Here is an 18,404-nt window from a genome sequence, read left to right as displayed (position 1 = left end):
TCCCAGCTGCTCCACTTCCAATCCAGCTCCTAGCTAATGCACCTGGGAAAGCAAGGGAAGATGGCCCAAGTGCCTGGGCCCCTGTCACCCACATGGGAGATCAGGATGAAACTCCTTGCTCCAGGCATTGGCCTGGCTCATCCCTGGCTGTTACAGCCATCTGGGGAGTAAACCAGCAAATGGAAGATTCTCTCTCTCTCTCTCTCTCTCTCTCTCTCTCTCTCTCTTCCTCTCTCTCTCTCTATCTCTCTTTCTCCCTCTGTCAAATAAATAAATCTTTAAAATACATAAATATATATATTAAGCTAAATGGGAAAACATAAAAGGGCAAATATCATATGATTCCCCTTACATGAGATATCTAGAATAGGCAGATTCTTAACACTAAGAAGTAGAACAGCAGCTACCATGAGCCAGGGAGAATAGGGGCTATTGCTTAATAGTTTCTGTTTAGGATGATGAGAAAGTTCTGGAAACCGATTATGATAATGGCTATACAACATTCTGAATGTATTTAATGAGCTAAATCGTGCAATGAGAAGTGGTTACAATAGTAAATTTTACATTATATATTTTATCACAATATAAAAAGGTTAAGAACTCCTAAACCGATTTTAAAAAAGATTTGGCATAACTAAATAAAACATTATGTGGAAATTTTGAAATCCATAGTTTTTTCATAATATCCATTTTCCATGAGCTTCCTGAAGATTTCTCATATAAGCTAAAGGTATTTTGAATTTTTTTTTTTTAAATATACACGCCGGCACACCGGGTTCTAGTCCCGGTTGGGGCGCCGGTTTCTATCCCGGTTGCCCCTCTTCCAGGCCAGCTCTCTGCTATGGCCCGGGAAGGCAGTGGAGGATGGCCCAAGTGCTTGGGCCCTGTACCCCATGGGAGACCAGGAGAAGCACTTGGCTCCTGCCTTCGGATCAGCAAGATGCGCCGACCGCAGTGGCCATTGGAGGGTGAACCAACGGCAAAAAGGAAGACCTTTCTCTCTGTCTCTCTCTCTCTCTCACTATCCACTCTGCCTGTCAAAAAAAAAAAAATATATATATATATATATATACACATACATACTTGCAGGATCTGAGAGTAAGAGAGAGCAGACACGGGGGCTGGCTTTGCCCAGTGGTTACAACACAGCTTGGGTCGCCTACATCCCATGCAGTGTCTAGGTTCTAGTCCTAGCTCCAGTCTTTGTCCTGCCTTCCTGCTGATACATACCCTGGTTGACACCAGGTGATGGCTCAAGGACATGGCTCCCAGACAGCCATGAGGAAGCCCCAAATTAACTTCCAGGCTCCTGACTTTGACCTGGCCCAGCTCTGGCTGTTGCAGGCATTTGGGAAATGAACTTGTGGATGGGAGATGACCATCTCTCAACGAAAGAGAGCATACTAAAAGAGGGAAGCACAATGTTTTAGTACAAGGTGAGCTGCTTAATACCTTACCCATCAGTTTTAGTTACCCTCTTTAACCCCTCATCCTATTCTTATTTTTCATTTTAAATTTCATTTTTTCTGTTTTACTTGAAGTATGAGTATTTACTCACAGCAGAATGCAGATATTAAGTGCGATCCATGACATCTCACCAACACAGGCACCTAAGTAACTCTCAGCCATGTGGAGCGAGGGCACTTTCCACGACCCCAGGATGGTCCCGCACCCCTCCTGGCTGTTCCTCACCCCCACAGACGCAGTCACCATTCCAACTTCCATCTGCATGCGTGCGTTCTGCTCGTCCCAAAACATTTCACAAATGAAATCGTACAGCAGGTAGCCTTGTCTTTGTTAAAGATTTATTTATTTATTTGAAAGTCAGAGTTACACAGAGAGAAGGAGAGGCAGAGAGAGAGAGGTCTTCCATCTGCTGGTTCACTCCCCAACTGGCCGCAATGGCCAGAGCTGCGCCATTCCGAAGCCAGGAGCTTCTTCCAGGTCTCCCACATGGGTGCAGGGGCCCAAGGACTTGGGTCATCTTCTGCTGCTTTCCCAGGCCACAGCAGAGAGCTGGATCAAACTGGAGAAGGTGGGAGCAGGTGGGATTCGAAGCAGCGCCCACGAGGGATGCCGGCACTGCAGGCAGCAGCTTTACCCACTACGCCACAGCGCCGGCCCCAAGCGTGTAACCTTTCATTGACCTTCTTTGTTATTTAGCATGTCTCTGACACCCAACAACTATATGAATATATAATCTGCTGCTTTTTTTATTATCGAAGAGTTCTCCAGAGCCCGAGTATTTTTAACCATTTTCCTGTTAATGGACAGTTGAGTTGCTGCCAATTTGGAGCTATGGTAGTGAAGCTGTTGTAAACACTCTTAAACGAACCTTTTGTGGGGATATGTTTCCTCTTGGGGAAACATCCAGGAAGGGAATGGACTTCATAAGAAACTGACAAGGGTTTTGAAAGTGCTGTCCCATTTTACACTCCTGTCAGCAACACATCCGAGCTTCAGGGGCTCCACATCCTCACCACAACCTTTTTTTCTTTTTAAGTAAATCTTGCTGTGGCTTAATTTTCATATAATAAAATGTTCTTGGGACCTGGCATTGTGGCACAGCGGGTTAAGACACTGCCTATCATCTCCCTGCTAACGTGCCTGGGAAAGCAGCGAAAGATGGCCCCAGTAGTTGGGCCTCTGCCACCCATGTGGGAGCCCAGGCTGGTGTTCCAGGGTCCTGTCTTCTGCCTGGCCCAGGTCTGGCTGGTGCAGCCACGTGGGGAGTAAACCAGCAGATGAAAGATAGTGGTTGCTTGCTCGCTTGCTGGCTCTCTCTCTCACTCCTTTCTCACTCCTTCATTTTAAACGTACAGCGCCACGAATTCTGACAAATGCATACATCCACGCACCACCCACACACACAGCGAAGCTAGAGAATGTTCCCAGCATGCCACGCTCCTTCATAATCAATGACTTCCAATCCCAGACAAGCACAACCATTAATCTTCTTGCTATGACTAGCCTCGTTGTGCACAGACTACCTGGTTCTAGAGTTTTATGTACATTATCTACTCTCAAATCTGCCTTTTTCCCCAGTCTTTGTTGATTCAACCATGTTGGTGTACTGCACGTTTCTGTAAGATGAATAGTATGGATATACCATCACTGGCTTACTCATCCTCCACTGGTGGACGTTTGGGCTGTTTCAAATTTGGGGATACTGGCCGGCGCCGTGGCTCACTAGGCTAAGCCTCCGCCTAGCGGCGCTGGCACACCGGGTTCTAGTCCCGGTCGGGGCGCCGGATTCTGTCCTGGTTGCCCCTCTTCCAGGCCAGCTCTCTGCTGTGGCCCAGGAAGGCAGTGGAGGATGGCCCAGGTCCTTGGGCCCTGCACCCCATGGGAGACCAGGAGAAGCACCTGGCTCCTGCCTTCGGATCAGCGTGGTGCGCCGGCCGCGGCGGCCATTGGAGGGTGAACCAACGGCAAAGGAAGACCTTTCTCTCTGTCTCTCTCTCTCACTGTCCACTCTGCCTGTCAAAAATAAAAAAAAATTTTAAAAAATGGGGCTATCATCTGTTCCACACATCAATATCCAGATGCGTGTCGCATGGTAAATGTGTTTGATTTTGAGAAACTACCAGAATGTTTCCCTAGCGGCTGTGTCATTGTATATCTCTGTCCACAATGCACTGCGTTCCGTCGCTGCACACCCGGTGACACTTGATGCTCCTGTTGTGCACGTCAGCTATTCTCACCATGGGCGCACGGTGGTGGCGCACTGTAATTTTAAGTCGCAGTTTTCCGGGGATCGCTGTGCTGTGGGACCTCTCTCTGTGTGTTTGTCTACCATACATATGTCTTCTCTCGTGGAGGTCAACTTTTGCCCGCTGTAAAAATGGGGCAGTTGCCTCATTACAGAGTTGTCTATTGCCCTTCACATACCCTGGGACACGTCCCCAGTCAGACACATCGCATGCAAATCTCTCCCCCGACTCTGTGGCTCCACTTTTATTTCCTTTCAGTGTTTTACAAAGAGCAGGAGTTTTTTATTTGGATGAAATCTAATTATTTATTTATTTATTTATTTTTTTGGTTAACACTTTCTATGCCCTGTTTCAAAAATCTTTGTCTACTCCAAAGCCATGCATGTTTTTATATTTTACCCCAAGTTTTATTTTCAGCTTTTGCTTTTACATCAGTGATCCATTTTGAGTTAAATTTCTGTGTGATCTGACATGAAGATGGAAGCTCCATTTTTCCCATATGGATACCCACCCTTGCTGCAAATACTGTCCTCTCCATGCAAATGGTCAATAGACACATGAAAAAAAAAAAAAATGCTCAGGATCACTAGCCATCAGGGAAATGCAAATCAAAATCACAATGAGGTTTCATCTCACCCCCTTAGAACGGTCCTCATACAGAAATCAACTAACAACAGATGCTGACAAGACGATGGGGAGAAGGGTACCTCAATCCACTGTTGGTGGGAACGTAAACTGGTACAGTCACTGTGGAAGACAGTACAGAGATATCCCAGAGAGCTGAAAACAGCCCTACCATATGACCCAGCCACCCCACTCCTGGGAATTTATCCAACGGAAATGAAATCAGCGTATGAAAGAGTGATCTGTACCCCCATGTTCATTTCAGCTCAATTCACAATAGCTCAGATATGGAATCAACCCAGATGTCCATCAGCTGAAGACTGGATAAAGAAATTATGGTATATACACACTATGGAATTCGACACAGTAGTAAAAAAAACCCACGAAATCCTGTCATTTGCAACAAAATGGATGCAACTGGAAACCATTATACATAGTGAAACAAGCCAATCACAAAAGGACAAATACCATATGATCTCTCTGATCTGTGGTAACTAATGGAGTCCTCAAAATGTAGTCCATAGGAGGGAAACTGACACTGTGAGATGCGACAATTTTGAACAGCTCTTGCCTTGACTGCTGGGGAACAATATTTTTCTGTTTGTTTGTTTTTGTTATTTTCTTCTTTTTTCTTCATACTAATCAGTGAACTCTCTACTTGGTCTAGGGTTACTCTTATGAGTATAAAAATTAACTAAAAATTCATCTCTGTAAAAAATAAGAATGGGAAAGGAAGACGGAGGAGGAAGAAAGGTGGGTGTATGGGTAGAAGGGAGGTGGGGGGAAGAAGTATCATATACCCAAATCTGTATATATTAGATACATGAAGTTGTGTTCCTTAAATAACATTTAAAAAAAGAAAATATTGTCCTCTCCTTGCTGGATTCCAATGATTCTGTATGGGTCTCTCCATTCTTCTGTGTCTACTAGGACACTAATGCTACAGTCTTGATTTTTGCGCTTTTGATTAAGCAATGTAGTGCAAGTCCTCCAATTGTGTTCTTTTTCAAAACTGCTTTGGCCATTCCATGTCCTTTGCATTTCCATATAAACTTTGGAATCAATTTGCATAGTTCTAGGAAAAAAGAAAGGGAGAGGGAGACAAAGAAAGACAGGATGGGAGGACAGGCTAGGATTCTCACTGAGATTTACTTGACCCTAGGGAATAACCTGTGGCTAAGACATCTTAACAGCATTGAGTCTTCCAGCCCATAAACATCTCTCGCAGCGGTAGATCTTCTTTAAAATATAATAACCTTGCATCTTGCAACATTGAAAAACTCATCAGTTCTAGCAGGGTTTTTTTTCTTTTTTCGTCTTATTACACTAAGCAGATTCCTTACAATTTTCTATGTGTATAATCATGTGGTCTGTAAATAAAGAAATTTATTTCTTCCTTCCCTTTTCATTCCTTCAATTTTTTTGTTTGTTGGTTTGGTCTGTTTTTGTTTTTGGCTTGTTACACTACACAGGTCTCTGGTATAATATTTTACAAGTGTTGAGAGGGACAGACATCCTTTTTAGCAGGAAAATTCAGTATTTCACCATGAAGTAAGACAGCTTGTTTTTCCGTAGATGTCCTTTATCAAACTGAGACTGTTTCCTTATATTCCCAGTTTTATACGAGTTTTTATGATGAATCTTAGATTTTACCAAGTGCTTTTCCTGCATCTACTGTGATGGTGATATGACCCTTCTCCCTTATTCTGGTATGATGTAAATCATACCGACTGATTTTTCAATAATCAATTCATCTCTCACTCCTGGGGTAGTTCCAGCTCAGTCATGGTTTATGTATTACCCTTTGCCTACACTGCTCCATTGGGTTTGCTGATGTTTGTTAAGGATTTTTACATCTGCAGTCATGAAGGTTCCCGTCGAGCTCCCTGGACCCTTCAGTGTTCTAATCTGGTCATCAGGCGTAGTGTACTGGCCTCAAACAAGGAGACGGGACATCTCCTCTGGGCCTCTCTGTTCTGAATCCGTCCAGAACTGGTACGGATTTTTCCTTAAACACGTGACATGCTACACCATCTGGACCTGGAGCTTCCTTTGTGTGGAGGGAGGAGAGATGTCAAATGCAGTTTCTTTAACACGTTGGTGTCATTTACATTTTTTTTCTCCTCCTGTCAGTAGTTTGTTTCTCGAGGAATCTGCCCATTTAAGTTCAATCCTTTGGTATGAAGGTGTTCATAGTATTCCCATCTTGTGCTTTCCGTATCTGTAGGCTCTGTAGATGGCCCCTATTTCATTCCTGATGCTGATATTTTGTGTTTTTCCTCTTAATTACATCAACTGATATGGAACGTTGAAAGTCCTCTTAAGACACTAACATAAGATCTCAATCTAGTCCACTGTCAGATCAAGGCTAACTAGAAAAGACATTTTTTCCCTTCCAAAACTATAACAAACATCTCATCCCGGTGTAGAGAACACACAGAACCTTCACTGTCTAAGCCACGTGTGTTGGGTAGCACCGTGATGCACCTCAGGGCTCTCAATACCTGCCTACTTTTTCCCGAGAGATGCTCCTTGCTCCAAATACGACATGCGAGGAACCTGCGTGAAAGTCAAAGTTAGAAATAGATAATAGTGATCAAATAAAAAGACAGTCAAGCGGCCAGCACTGTAGCTCACTTGGTTAATCTGCCTGCGACGCCGGCATCTCATATGGGCGCTCGGTTCTAGTCCCGGTTGCTCCTCTTCCAGTCCAGCTCTCTGCTGTGGCCCGGGAAGGCAGTGGAGGATGGCCCAAGTGCTTGGGCCCTGCACCTGCATGGGAGACCAGGAGAAGCACCTGGCTCCTGGCTTCGGATCGGCGCAGCGCCGGCTGTTGAGGCCAATTGGGGAGTGAACCAACGAAAGGAAGACCTCTCTCTCTCTCTCTCTGCCTTTCTTCTCTCTGTATAACTCTGACTTTCAAATAAATAAATAAAATCTTAAAAAAAAAACAAAACAGTCAAGCGTGGTGGCAGAGTCAAGAATTAAACAAGGAGAAATGATTCTCCTTCCAATTTCCTGTATCACCCCCACAGCCAGGGCAGATGTAGTTCCGGCAGCCATAAACTACCCTCAGCTAGCGACTGCAGTTTGGCTCTTATCAGCCAAGGGAAGCTCAGTGGTACCTAGAGGGTCTCCCACCAAACCTGCAGTGTAACTGCTCCTATCAGTGTTGGTTTTGATCAGCTGCACACTGTCCTAGGGCAGCAACAGGGACACTCACGCAGTAAACATGAGTGTACTGTGAGGATGAGAGGCGAAAGAAGCTAAAACACTCACACTCAGAACCATCAGGGCATCTAAGCACCACCACAGCAGTGAGGCCTTTGAAGAAGCTACCCTGGGACTTCTACTTAAACAGCCTCATTTCAAAGTGAACGAGAAAAGCCGGGATTTTCTATTTCTTCTCAATAGTACTGCCTATAGAGAAAGAAATGTGTTCACCGCTGCTTTTCTTCTTCTCTGGATATATTCATACACACATTAGGTGTCTCTTGGCAAACAGAGCCAAAAACCTGCGGTCTAAACCAAACTACTTCCTGGAAGACAAAATACTAGGGACTGTGGAAAACGGAATTAAAAGATAAGTCTACCTTCGGGGTGGGAGTTCAGGTATAACATGTAAACCACTGTTTAGGACACCCCCACCCCTCGTCTGTGGGCCTGGCTGGAATCACAGCTCCTCCACCTGCGACCCAGCTTCCTGCTAATGTGTGTCTTGAGAGGCAGACGGCAGTGACCCAAGTACTCGGGCTCCTGCCACCCACGTGGAAGACCCAAACGGAGCTCCTGGCCCCTGGCTTTGCCGTAGCCCAGTCCTGGCTGCTGTGGGCATTGCTACTGGAGACCACTCAAATGCATGGTTTGCACAAAAATAAACTCATGTTTTAATTCCATTTCCCATGAACATTTGAAGGGCTCTCAATATACAAAACCCAAAGAAGCAAGCAGCCCTCACTGACCAAGCTTGCAAGAGTTTTCTAAATAGACAATCTTTATCAGGAAAATGTTGAGTATTAAGATGTTTAAAAAATGTTTAAAAAAAGAAAGTGCCTATTAAACTCCAAGATCATATTAGGTAAGCCATGTCCACAAGGAATATCTAAATCAATCATAAATGCAGCTTTCTGTCTGTTGATACTTAGGAATACTCCATACTGTAAGCAGAGACAAAAAGAAGATACTCCCAGAAAGATGAGTCCCAGACTGGCTGTGGCACAGTGGGTTAATCCTCTGCCTGTGGCCAGCATCTCCTATGGGTGCTGGAGTCCCGGCTGCTCCACTTCCGATCCAGCTCTCTGCTGTGGCCTGGGAAAGCAGTGGAAGATGGCCCAAGTCCTTGGGCCCCTGTACCCATGTGGGAGACCCAGAAGAAGCTCCTGTCTCCTGGCTTTGGATCGGCACAGCTCCAGCTGTTGCAGCCATTTGGGGAGTGAACCAGTGGAAGGAAGACCTCTCTCTGTCTCTCCCTCTCATTGTCTGTAACTCTACCTCTCAAATAAATAAATAAAATCTTTTCAAAAAAGAACATGAGCCCTTTCAAGATACGTGAAAGATTGGTGAACGATGACTATTTACAAAGGAACAGAAGTCAGGAGGCTGTGCCTTCATTAGGCTCTAAGAAGGATGAAGACGTGGGAGACAGCAAGCAGGCTACATCCATGGCACCGCCCAGCACTGCACCAGGCGTCCGTCCCCCAGGGCCGGTCGAAGCAGGGGGAGTGGAACACACACCCACTGTCCAGCAGAAGATGCAGCAGCAGCTAGTCGCTGGGGAAAAGTTCATGAAGTCTTGAACCTGCCTGTGTTTGCGTAACAAAGGTTTGGTCAGGTCTGTCTATGCTTTCCCCCAAATAGAGGCACATTCAGAAATAACAAATCTGAGTTCTAACTCTGTCCTTGTATTCGCAGTTCTATGTGGTGTAACTTATTGCTAGTCAATAGATATCTAAAAGGAAGAGGGCTTATTCAAAATCCTGCGACATCAAGTTCTTTAAAACTATAGTACAGTATAGTATATGCATTTGAACTTCAGATAATGTTAGAAGCAAAAAATACCATCTTGCATATTTTATTTTGAAAAAAAAAAACTATCTGTACAACACTTAATCTAACGAAAATATAGCAATTTAAACAAATAAGCTATTTTGATGAAAGCAATCCAGAACTCAGTATTTGTATGAAGACGTCTTTCTACAGAATATACAGATATATAGAAGGCCTATGATCTTTTAATATACTTAAGTCTCTATGTCAACCCAAACTGCATAAATACTTCAAGTCCAAACACCGTTCATTTCAGTAATCTGATCACAGCAACGAGGGAGAATAAAGTGCCAACCATATGGTCTTTCTGTGACAGAAGAGCTGTGTTCAGTGACAGCGCCTGTGCGTCTTAGCCACACTAGCGCTGCCCATGTTTAAGTCAGCACGTTGTTACATCTAACAACAGATCCCTCCACAAAGCAAAGAACAAAAGACACTGAGGATCACTTCCGAGTTACATTACTTGACCTGGTAGTAACAGAAGAAATGAAGACCATGGAATCAAGGCACAATGGCCTTCATAAAATTTTAAACTTGGAAGAAATGAATGCGGAGAACACTAACAATTTAGGCCCTCTCGCTACATTCCCCTGGAATGTTTCTTAGAGACACCTGGAGCTGCCGCCACCACCGTTCTCAGTGCCAACAGGTTTCTCCCGTAACTCTGACTCCCAGCATGCAATGGAATCCCAATACTTAATTCACACACTTAAAATCAAGTACCAGGGGCCAGCATTGAGGCGTGGCAGGTAAGCCTCCACCTGCAGTGCCGGCATCCCATATGGTTGCCTGTTGAAGTCCTGGCTGCTCCACTCTGATCCAGCTCCCTGCTAATGTGCCTGGGAAAGCAGCAGAAGATGGCCAAGTGCTTGGGCCCCTGCACCCACAAGGGAGACCTGCAGGAAGCTCCTGGCTCCTGTCTGGCCCAGCCCTGGCTGTAGCAGTCATCTGGAGAATGAACTAGCAAATGAAAACCGATTCTCTCTCTCTCTCTTTCTCTCCCCCCCCCCCCCAATTCTCCTCTTCCTCCTCCTCCTCCTCTCTCTGCCTTTCAAATGAATAAAAAATAAATCTTCTTAAAACATTAAATAATAGTATTACATAGTGTTATATATCATAACTAGCACAGAATGAATCTTAGGCTCAAAGGAAGGAAACACAGGCTTTCTAAAAATGGTTAAGTATTGTTTAGAAAAGTATGTATGCTTTTTAAAAAATGTTTAAATACTGTTTAAAGCAGTGCAGGCTTGCTAAAAAACAGATTTTCAAGAGACATGTAACATGTTATCTATTTAAAATCTTTAAAAATATCTTTTTATTTAGTTTTGGAATTAAGTTCAAAAACACAAAAATAATATAATCCCAACGTTTTTATCACCCAGAATTAACAACTGCTAACACTCCGTCACAGTCAACACTGTCATCTGTTCTGACTGATCATGAAATATCCATGACATTAACAATTAAAACATACTAAGGAGCCTTCCTACACTGGCCATTCATTTGAAGGAATAAAACACTGGGGCTGGCACGACGGTGGAGTGGCTAAGGCCGCTACTTGCAATGCCGGCATCCCACATAGGTGCCAGTTTGTGTCCCCGTTGCTCCACTCCTGCGTTAGTTCCTTTAACGGCCTGGGAAAAGCAACAGAAGATGACCCAAATGTTTGGGCCCCTGCCACCCACGTGGGAGACCTGGAATAAGCTCCTGGCTTTGGCCTGGCTCAGCCCTGGCAGTTGCAGCCCTGTGGGGAGAGAACCAGCAGATAGACAATGTTCTCTCTCTCTCTACCTCTGAATTTCAAATAAATAAATCTCCTTCAAAAAGAAGAAAGAAAGAAAGAAAGAAAGAAAGAAAGAAAGAAAGAAAGAAAGGAAGGAAGGAAGAGTCCCCGTCTGTTCAGAATCCCACTAGTGTGTGAGCACCATCTTACCTCTTACAGCAAATTATTTGAGACACCTGTATTACACAGTGCTTTGTGTACAGTTTCCAAAGGCAAGAGAGATGCAAAGAAGAATTCAGCAAGAACTCTAAGAGCAGCAAAAGCTGGAAGAGCAGTGCTGATGGAAAGGGCTGGAGGGCTCCAGGACACACCGGGCATGCTCTGTGTAACCTGCAGGATCGGAAGTGAGTGTTCACATCGTACCTGCCCAAGCCCAAACCCAGATCAGGGACAACTCGGAAAAGACACGTGAGGGCACTCTTGTGGGCATGAGGACCACAATGTGAACACAACACACTCTGCACTACTAATACGGACACATTCCGGGGTGGGACCTGTCTCAAGTCACTAAGTGAGGTCAGCGGAGGTTGCGTGATGTGAAGATGGTGAATCAAGGAAGGAGGGCAGCACAGGGCGTGGGGAGCTCCGTAGACCCAGGGGCGGGGCAAAGCTTTACACAGACGGTGACCTCGAAGCAAAAGCCTGCAAGAGGGGCTGGCACTGTGGCATAGCAGGTTAACGCCCTGGCCTGAAGCGCCAGGCATCCCATATGGGCGCCGGTTCAGGTCCAGGCTGCTCCACTTCCTTTTCTTTCTTTCTTTCTTTCTTTCTTTCTTTCTTTCTTTCTTTCTTTCTTTCTTTCTTTCTTTCTCTTTTTTATTTTTTGACAGGCAGAGTGGACAGTGAGAGAAAGAGACAGAGAGAAAGATCTTCCTTTACCATTGATTCACCCCCCAATCAATGGCCGCCGCGGCCGGCACACCACGCTGATCTGAAGCCAGGAGCCACTCCTGGTCTCCCATGCAGGTGCAGGGCCCAAGCACCTGGGCCATCCTCCACTGCACTCCCGGGCCACAGCAGAGAGCTGGACAGGAAGAAGAGCAACCAGGACAGAATCCGGCGCCCCAACTGGGACTAGAACCTGGGATGCCAGGCCTGCAGTCGGAGGATTAGCCTAGTGAGCCGCGGCGCTGGCCTGCTCCACTTCCAATCCAGCTCTCTGCTATGGCCTGGGATAGCAGTAGAAGATGGCCCAAGTCCTTGGGCCCCTGCACCTATGTGGGAAACCAAGAAGAAGCTCCAGGCTGCTGGCTTCGGATTGGCGCAGCTCCAACTGTTGTGGCCATCTGGGGAGTGAACCATCGGATGGAAGACCTCTCTCTCTCTCTCTCTCTGCCTCTCCTCTCTCTGTGTAACTCTGACTTTCAAATAAATAAAAATAAATCTTTAAAAAAAAAAAAAAAAAAGCCTGCAGGAGACAGGAATCGAGGCTCACCGAGACCTAGAGGAAGAGTGCATCTCCAAGGAGCGGGTTCAGCAGGTGGGAGGGCTCTGGGGACTGCCCGGCTGGTAAGTACCCAGAAGAGTCCAGAGTAGCCGGGGGAGGGGCAGAATGGAGCAGGAGGTGAGCTCAGGAACAGGGCAGGGCTTTGCAGGTCGCGGGGCTGCAGGGACATGGGTAGCCATCGGCCCAAGGTGAGCCAAGGAGTGAGGTGAGCCGCAGCCTCTGATTGCTGCCTGGCAAGGAGCCCAGGGTGCCAGCAACTGAGTGCGAGAGCAGCCAGCCTGGACCGCGCGCCATGTGTGAGAAAAAGGGCAGTTCAAAGGTCACCCGAAGACACCTGGTCTGGAAGGCTGGGGGCAGAGCGGGGAAGGTGGGTTGAGGGAGGAGATGTGGGGAATCAGGGGCTTCATTTTGGATTTGCCTATTTAATATTCAAGTAGGGATGTGGGGTGGGAATCTGAATTCAAAAGACAGAGGAGTAGGTCAGGGGTGGGGATACGTACACACAAGCAATAATCATACCCATACAGACCCTCAATGCGTCCTCGATGTGTGACCATGAAACTGAGTGCAGGGAGGAGAGGGGGAAACTGAGCCCGGAGGTGGAGCAAACTTCAGACAGAAAAGGAGGGGACACAGACGTCAGAGAGCAAGCCGGGAGGACAGGGTGCTGGAATGCAAGCGGACACGGCCCAGAACACACAGCTGTGCTGCATGCTCACTCATTTAGTCACTCAACAAACACTGAGTTAACACGCGCTTTGGAAACGAACAAAGTCCCTGCTCTCTCGGGGGGGCGGCAACCCAAGGGGACAGAGAGAAACTCGCAAACGCGTCCCCAGTAAAGCCCAGGCGTCTCGGGATCCTGCACCGGGGCAGCCTGTGTGGCCTGGGAGGGTGACAGAAGGCTTCCAAAGAAGGGATGTCACAGACCAGACCAGAGGTCTGAGGGGTGAACCTCACTCACGGAGAGGAGGGGCCGTGGGGGGAGGGAGACCAGCCGTGCGTGGAAGGAAGCATTCGCAAGGACCTCGAGGGTGACACTGCTGAACCCCAGCAGGCCTGAAAGGAGTCAGCACGGAACCCCAGAAAGCAGCAGGAACAGGCGAGGCGGGCGAAGGGCGGGACCGACGACCAAAGTCCTGGGAGACCTCAGGAGTCTGAACTTTGCTTCAAAGGTGGTGGGACTGGAACACAGCCCGGCTGCATTACTAAGCCTGTTTCTGGGGTGCGCCCAGGCAGCTGCACTGGGGGCGTGGGGTGCAGACTCGGCAAGGCTCTGCCCGTGCAGACCAAGGACTAGGGCCTAGCGTGGACCAGGCGTAGCACTGCTCCCAGAAGGACGCACAACCAGGGCAAGCGCGGCGGCAGGGGTGGAATCTGGAGTGTGCAGAACCTCCGATCAGGAAACAGGTCCAGGGACCAACCATACAATCCGGGCCCGTGGATCTGAAGTCACCACAGGACGGTGTTGAGACCGGAGGAAAAGAGATCGGGAATGGAAAAGACGCGGCCGGGTTAAAACCAGCACGAATGAGACCCGCAGAGGAGCGAGTGAGCACCCGAGGGTGAACAAGGGGTGTGATTTCATGAGAAACCGGGGCCGCAGCAGGCTTTCCTGCACACGCACGCGCGGAGCCACGCCCTCTCTCCTCGCACCACCCCAGAATCAGCCAACAAATATTTCTCATCAGCCACCTGCATGCTTCATTCACAGGATAACCTTAGTCTAGGCGGAGAAGCAAAACATTAACATGAAATCTAATTACCTTTGTAAATAAGTCTTCTTACTTTTTAATGTATTTTTAATACAAGATTGATCGCTTTATTTACTTGAAAGACAATTACAGAAAGGTAGATGGAGAGACAGAGACAGAGAAAGATCTTCTATCCGCTGGTTTACTCCTCAAATACCTGCAATAACTGAGACTAGCCCAGGCCAAAGCCAGGAGTCAGGAGCTTCTCCTGGGTCCCCTACATGGGTACAGAGGCCCAGGCACTTGGGCCATCTTCTGCTGCTTTGCCAGGCTCATTAGCAGGGAGCTGGATTGGAAGGAGAGCAGCGGGGACTCGAACCGGTGCCCACATGGGATGCCGGAGTCACAGGAGGCAGCTTTACCCACTACGCCACAACACCAGCCCTAATGAGTTTTTTTCAGAACAGATTATTTATTTATTTGAAAGTCAGAGAGAGGGAGAGAGATCTTCCATTGGCTGGTTCACTCCTCAAGTGGCCAGAGCCTCCAGGGCTGAGCCAGGAGCCAGGAGATTCATCTGGCCTCCCACGTGGATGGCAGTGGCCCAAGCACTTAGACCATCTTCCGCTGCTTTCCCAGGCCACTGACAGGGAGCTGGATCGGAAGTGGAGCAGCCGGTCCCAGTAAGTTGTAAAATAAACAGTGGAAGTGCTAAAAATTCCATTATTGGACAGATACAAAGTCAAATAGACGTTGAAAGTGGGAAAAGCCACAGGAAGGGAAAAGGCCAGGAGCCCTGAGGAGTGAAGTGACACGCCCGGGATGGAGGCGCTCAGATCACAGCGGGTCAGAGGAACGTCTACGGTGACCTTGTGAGCAAACTGCCCCCCAGGCGTGGGGTCGGGGTACTACACACACACCCCAAAGCACACGGCGGGCGAGCCTCCAAGGGAGAGGCAACACTGTCTAAACACACATCTAGCGATGTACCTAGTGTTTGAATTTGCAAACGCAATCTGTGCTAGGTTTATGATACAATGCAAGCCATTCTCCACCGAGGGCCAGGAGCCCCCACTTGAACAGGCCTGTTGGTTACCTGTTTTTGAAGCTTCCAGTACGGTCTTGGAGATGGGTGCCTGCACTCATTCATACATCAACACAGTTTATAACACGAAGCCGGACAAGAATGCTCTGTTCCAACAAAGCAACCGACCTTCTTCATCGACCGTGGTGCTGGGCAGGAAGCAGCGACTCCTATTAATTCCCTCCCGTGACCTCTTCCCCTGCACGGGTAGGTATTTGGCCAGTGAACAACACTTTCTTTAGACACACATGCTTAGCTCAAGTGTATCACTCAAATACACATAGATAGGAACGTGGCTGCCGGTTTTTAAATGTTCTTAAAGAATGACACTTTTACTGCTTATCATGTAATTCGTCTAATAAAACTAAACACAAAAACAAATGCGGGGTCAAGACATAAATATCAACGCAAAGCAGTCCAGTGGCAGCTCCCTTCCTAGAGCTAACCAGTCACCGGATTGCATGTGCATCAGAAGCATCAACATCACAACTACACAGAAGCGGTCATCGGCCAAGCTCCCCCCACTCCCCACCCTGACATTTTAAAATGTTTCTGGCAGCAGAGAGCCACTTCCACCTCCCGCAGAACCCGAGCAGCACCGCTACCTATTGGTTAACAGGACCAGCAAGTTGACCACCACACTGTAAATTCTCCAAACGAGCAAGACCGGACAACACCTTGTTTCCTTCTTTCCCAAACTAGAAACAATATAGCCATGGCCGAGCAGACTTCCAAACAGAAACAAATCTGCAGCCCTTACAAAAACACGAAACTGTCATTGTGAACTAAAGCCAAGTGTGTAGCCAAGGACAAGGTGTGTCTAAATTCCTGGTGTCAGGGGCAACCTTCACAGGAGCCAAAAAAAAAATTAAATACCGCTAGCGCCTGTAAATACAATGCAAATAGCATGCTAATTAACATCTTCACCAGACAATGACAAACAAGGCTTCAGGACCACAGGCCATGTCATTATGTAAGTGCAGTACACAGGAAGCAATTGCCAAGGTGTCGGCTGGGCCTGCAGAAGGAGTTATTATGGTTTACCGGGATGAGAGGAGGTGGTGGTATACTTAATCACAGTTTCACCTGCAAGCAGGTGTTTACAGATGTCAAGAAGCAAAAAAAATTAAATAAAACCACTGATCCAAAACGTAAACCTATGGTCCTGTTAGACAGCGGCACAGAGAGAGAACCTCCCTGCATTGCCTGCAAGAAAGGAGGTTGTAGGAAACAAGTTCTTCTGCATGTCTTATCGAGGGCTCATCTTTATCAAATCGTCAAAACTCGCACACTTAACACCGGACCCTGGTCCAAGGGCTGTGGAGTTCAACTCTACCAGGAGCCACAGCGCCTGCGGGATGGTGTTGTCTAAAGCCATGTCCAGCCTTTCGGTAAAACACGGGCATCTCCAGAGTCAAATGGGAAGACACCCGTTAGAATGTAGAGCTCCAAACACCCCGAGCTGCAGGGACAACGCGGGAAAAAGGACAGCAAAGCCACACACAAAGATCCCAGAGGCAACAGGGCACCCGGCTGTCACAAGCCGCGCACTCTGTGTGATTTCTGTCCTGCAGTAGCATCTTCTCCCTTGGAAAGATGCGAGTGGGAGAGGCGACCAGCCAGCCACCTGACACCCCAGGGCGGCGCCCCCAACTTCTGAGCCAGCCGGCCAAGAAACGGCTTAAAATCAGGCAGCAGGAGGAGCAGGCCATCACTCCGGGAGCTGGCACCACATCACCCTGTAGTACCCAAGGCAGAGGGGTGTGCAAGGGCCGCGCCCAGGACCCCCGCCCGTGGGAAAGGCAGCCCAAGTTCCAGGTGCCACAGCAGCGTCGCAGCTGTCACCGCCACCCCCCCACCCCGTGCACCCCCCATGTCCACATCCCCGAGAAACCGGGGGCCCGGGGGCGCACACGGACTACACAAAGCCAGCCTGCAGGGTGAGGGCTGGAGGCAACCGGCCCCCAGCTGGCCCGTGCCCGGGGCCACCAGCGGGAGTGGGGGGCACAAGACAATGGGGGGGGGCGCTGTCCACCGGCCCTCCCCCCCAGGCGCTCGCTTACCTCCAGGGCCGGGGTCTCGCAGGCCTTGAGCTTGTCACCATCTCCCTCCGGCAGACCAGTCCGACGCGTGGCCATCATCTCATTGCAGGCGACAAAGAGGGGACAAGTCCGGTGGGGTCCACATTGGGGGGGACAAAGGCCACCCCACAGCCAGAAGAGAAGCGAAAAATCCACGGCGGGCTCCGAGGACGCGGGCGGGGCGGGCGGGACGAGCCCCCCACCCCACCCCGCGAGGGCGGGGGTGGGGGCCGGGGAACGGAGGTCTCCGCGGGAAGCCCCTCGCTGGACACCGAGTTCAACTCCCTCGGCCGGCCGCATCCATCGCAGGCTGCGAACACAAAGGCCCCGGGGCTGCCTCGGGAAGCGATCCCCTTCCTCCGGGTGGCCGGCGGCGAGTGAGTCCAGGGGCGTTGGCCAGGGCCGACGGGCGACTCCCGGGGCGGCTTCCTAGAGCAGGCGAGAGGTGAAAGGCCGTGAACTTTCGCAGACGCGGCTCGCAGCCCCGCCACATGGGCACGCCGAGCTCAGCACCCAGCCCAGCACCCGTGGTAGAAAGAATAACCCGAGAAGGGGCAGCCTGCTTAGCGGGGAAGGGAAAAAAAAAAATCAAAGACACAGAAAAAAAAAAAAAAGAGGAGAGAGAGAGCTCAGAACGGCGCCCCGTGGTTGCGTCCAACACGCCTGGCTAAGGTGCGGTCTTCAAAAAAAAAAAAAAATCCCAGCCCCCGGTTCAAGTGCAATTCAATCCTTGGGTTTCCTGGGCAGAGAGCAGGAGCGCCCCGACACGCACACCGCAGGGACGTCTGCTCCCCACGGGGCTCCCACCCGGTAAACACCGGCCCATCTCAACCAGTGCCCTGCAGAAAACAAACAAAAAAGCAGCCGGCCGGGGCCCGGGGCCCGCCGAGGCCGCTCGCCTGGGCTGGGTGGGGACCGGCGCGGCTCCCGCT

The 18,404-nt window shown here is 48.8% G+C and overlaps 1 protein-coding gene across 3 annotated transcripts in view; it reads right to left on the bottom strand.

Annotated features, from left to right (window-relative positions):
* The window catches only part of ARHGAP21 (Rho GTPase activating protein 21), a 144,802-nt gene extending 126,910 nt beyond the window's left edge, over nucleotides 1-17,892 (bottom strand). For 2 of the 3 annotated variants that reach the window (XM_062211178.1, XM_062211175.1), the window contains exon 1: nucleotides 17,455-17,892. In XM_062211178.1, the coding sequence (XP_062067162.1) occupies nucleotides 17,455-17,772 (318 nt within the window). In that variant the 5' untranslated portion in view covers nucleotides 17,773-17,892. The remainder of the gene's footprint in view (nucleotides 1-17,454) is intronic. The other variant, XM_062211177.1, reaches the window with a different exon arrangement.
* Nucleotides 17,893-18,404: the final 512 nt, after the last annotated feature.

The sequence above is a fragment of the Lepus europaeus genome, chromosome 14 (assembly GCF_033115175.1).
Source record: "Lepus europaeus isolate LE1 chromosome 14, mLepTim1.pri, whole genome shotgun sequence".
NCBI classification, from domain to species: domain Eukaryota; kingdom Metazoa; phylum Chordata; class Mammalia; order Lagomorpha; family Leporidae; genus Lepus; species Lepus europaeus.
Note: the sequence above shows the minus strand (reverse complement) of the source record. Positions and strands in the feature narration are given on the sequence as shown.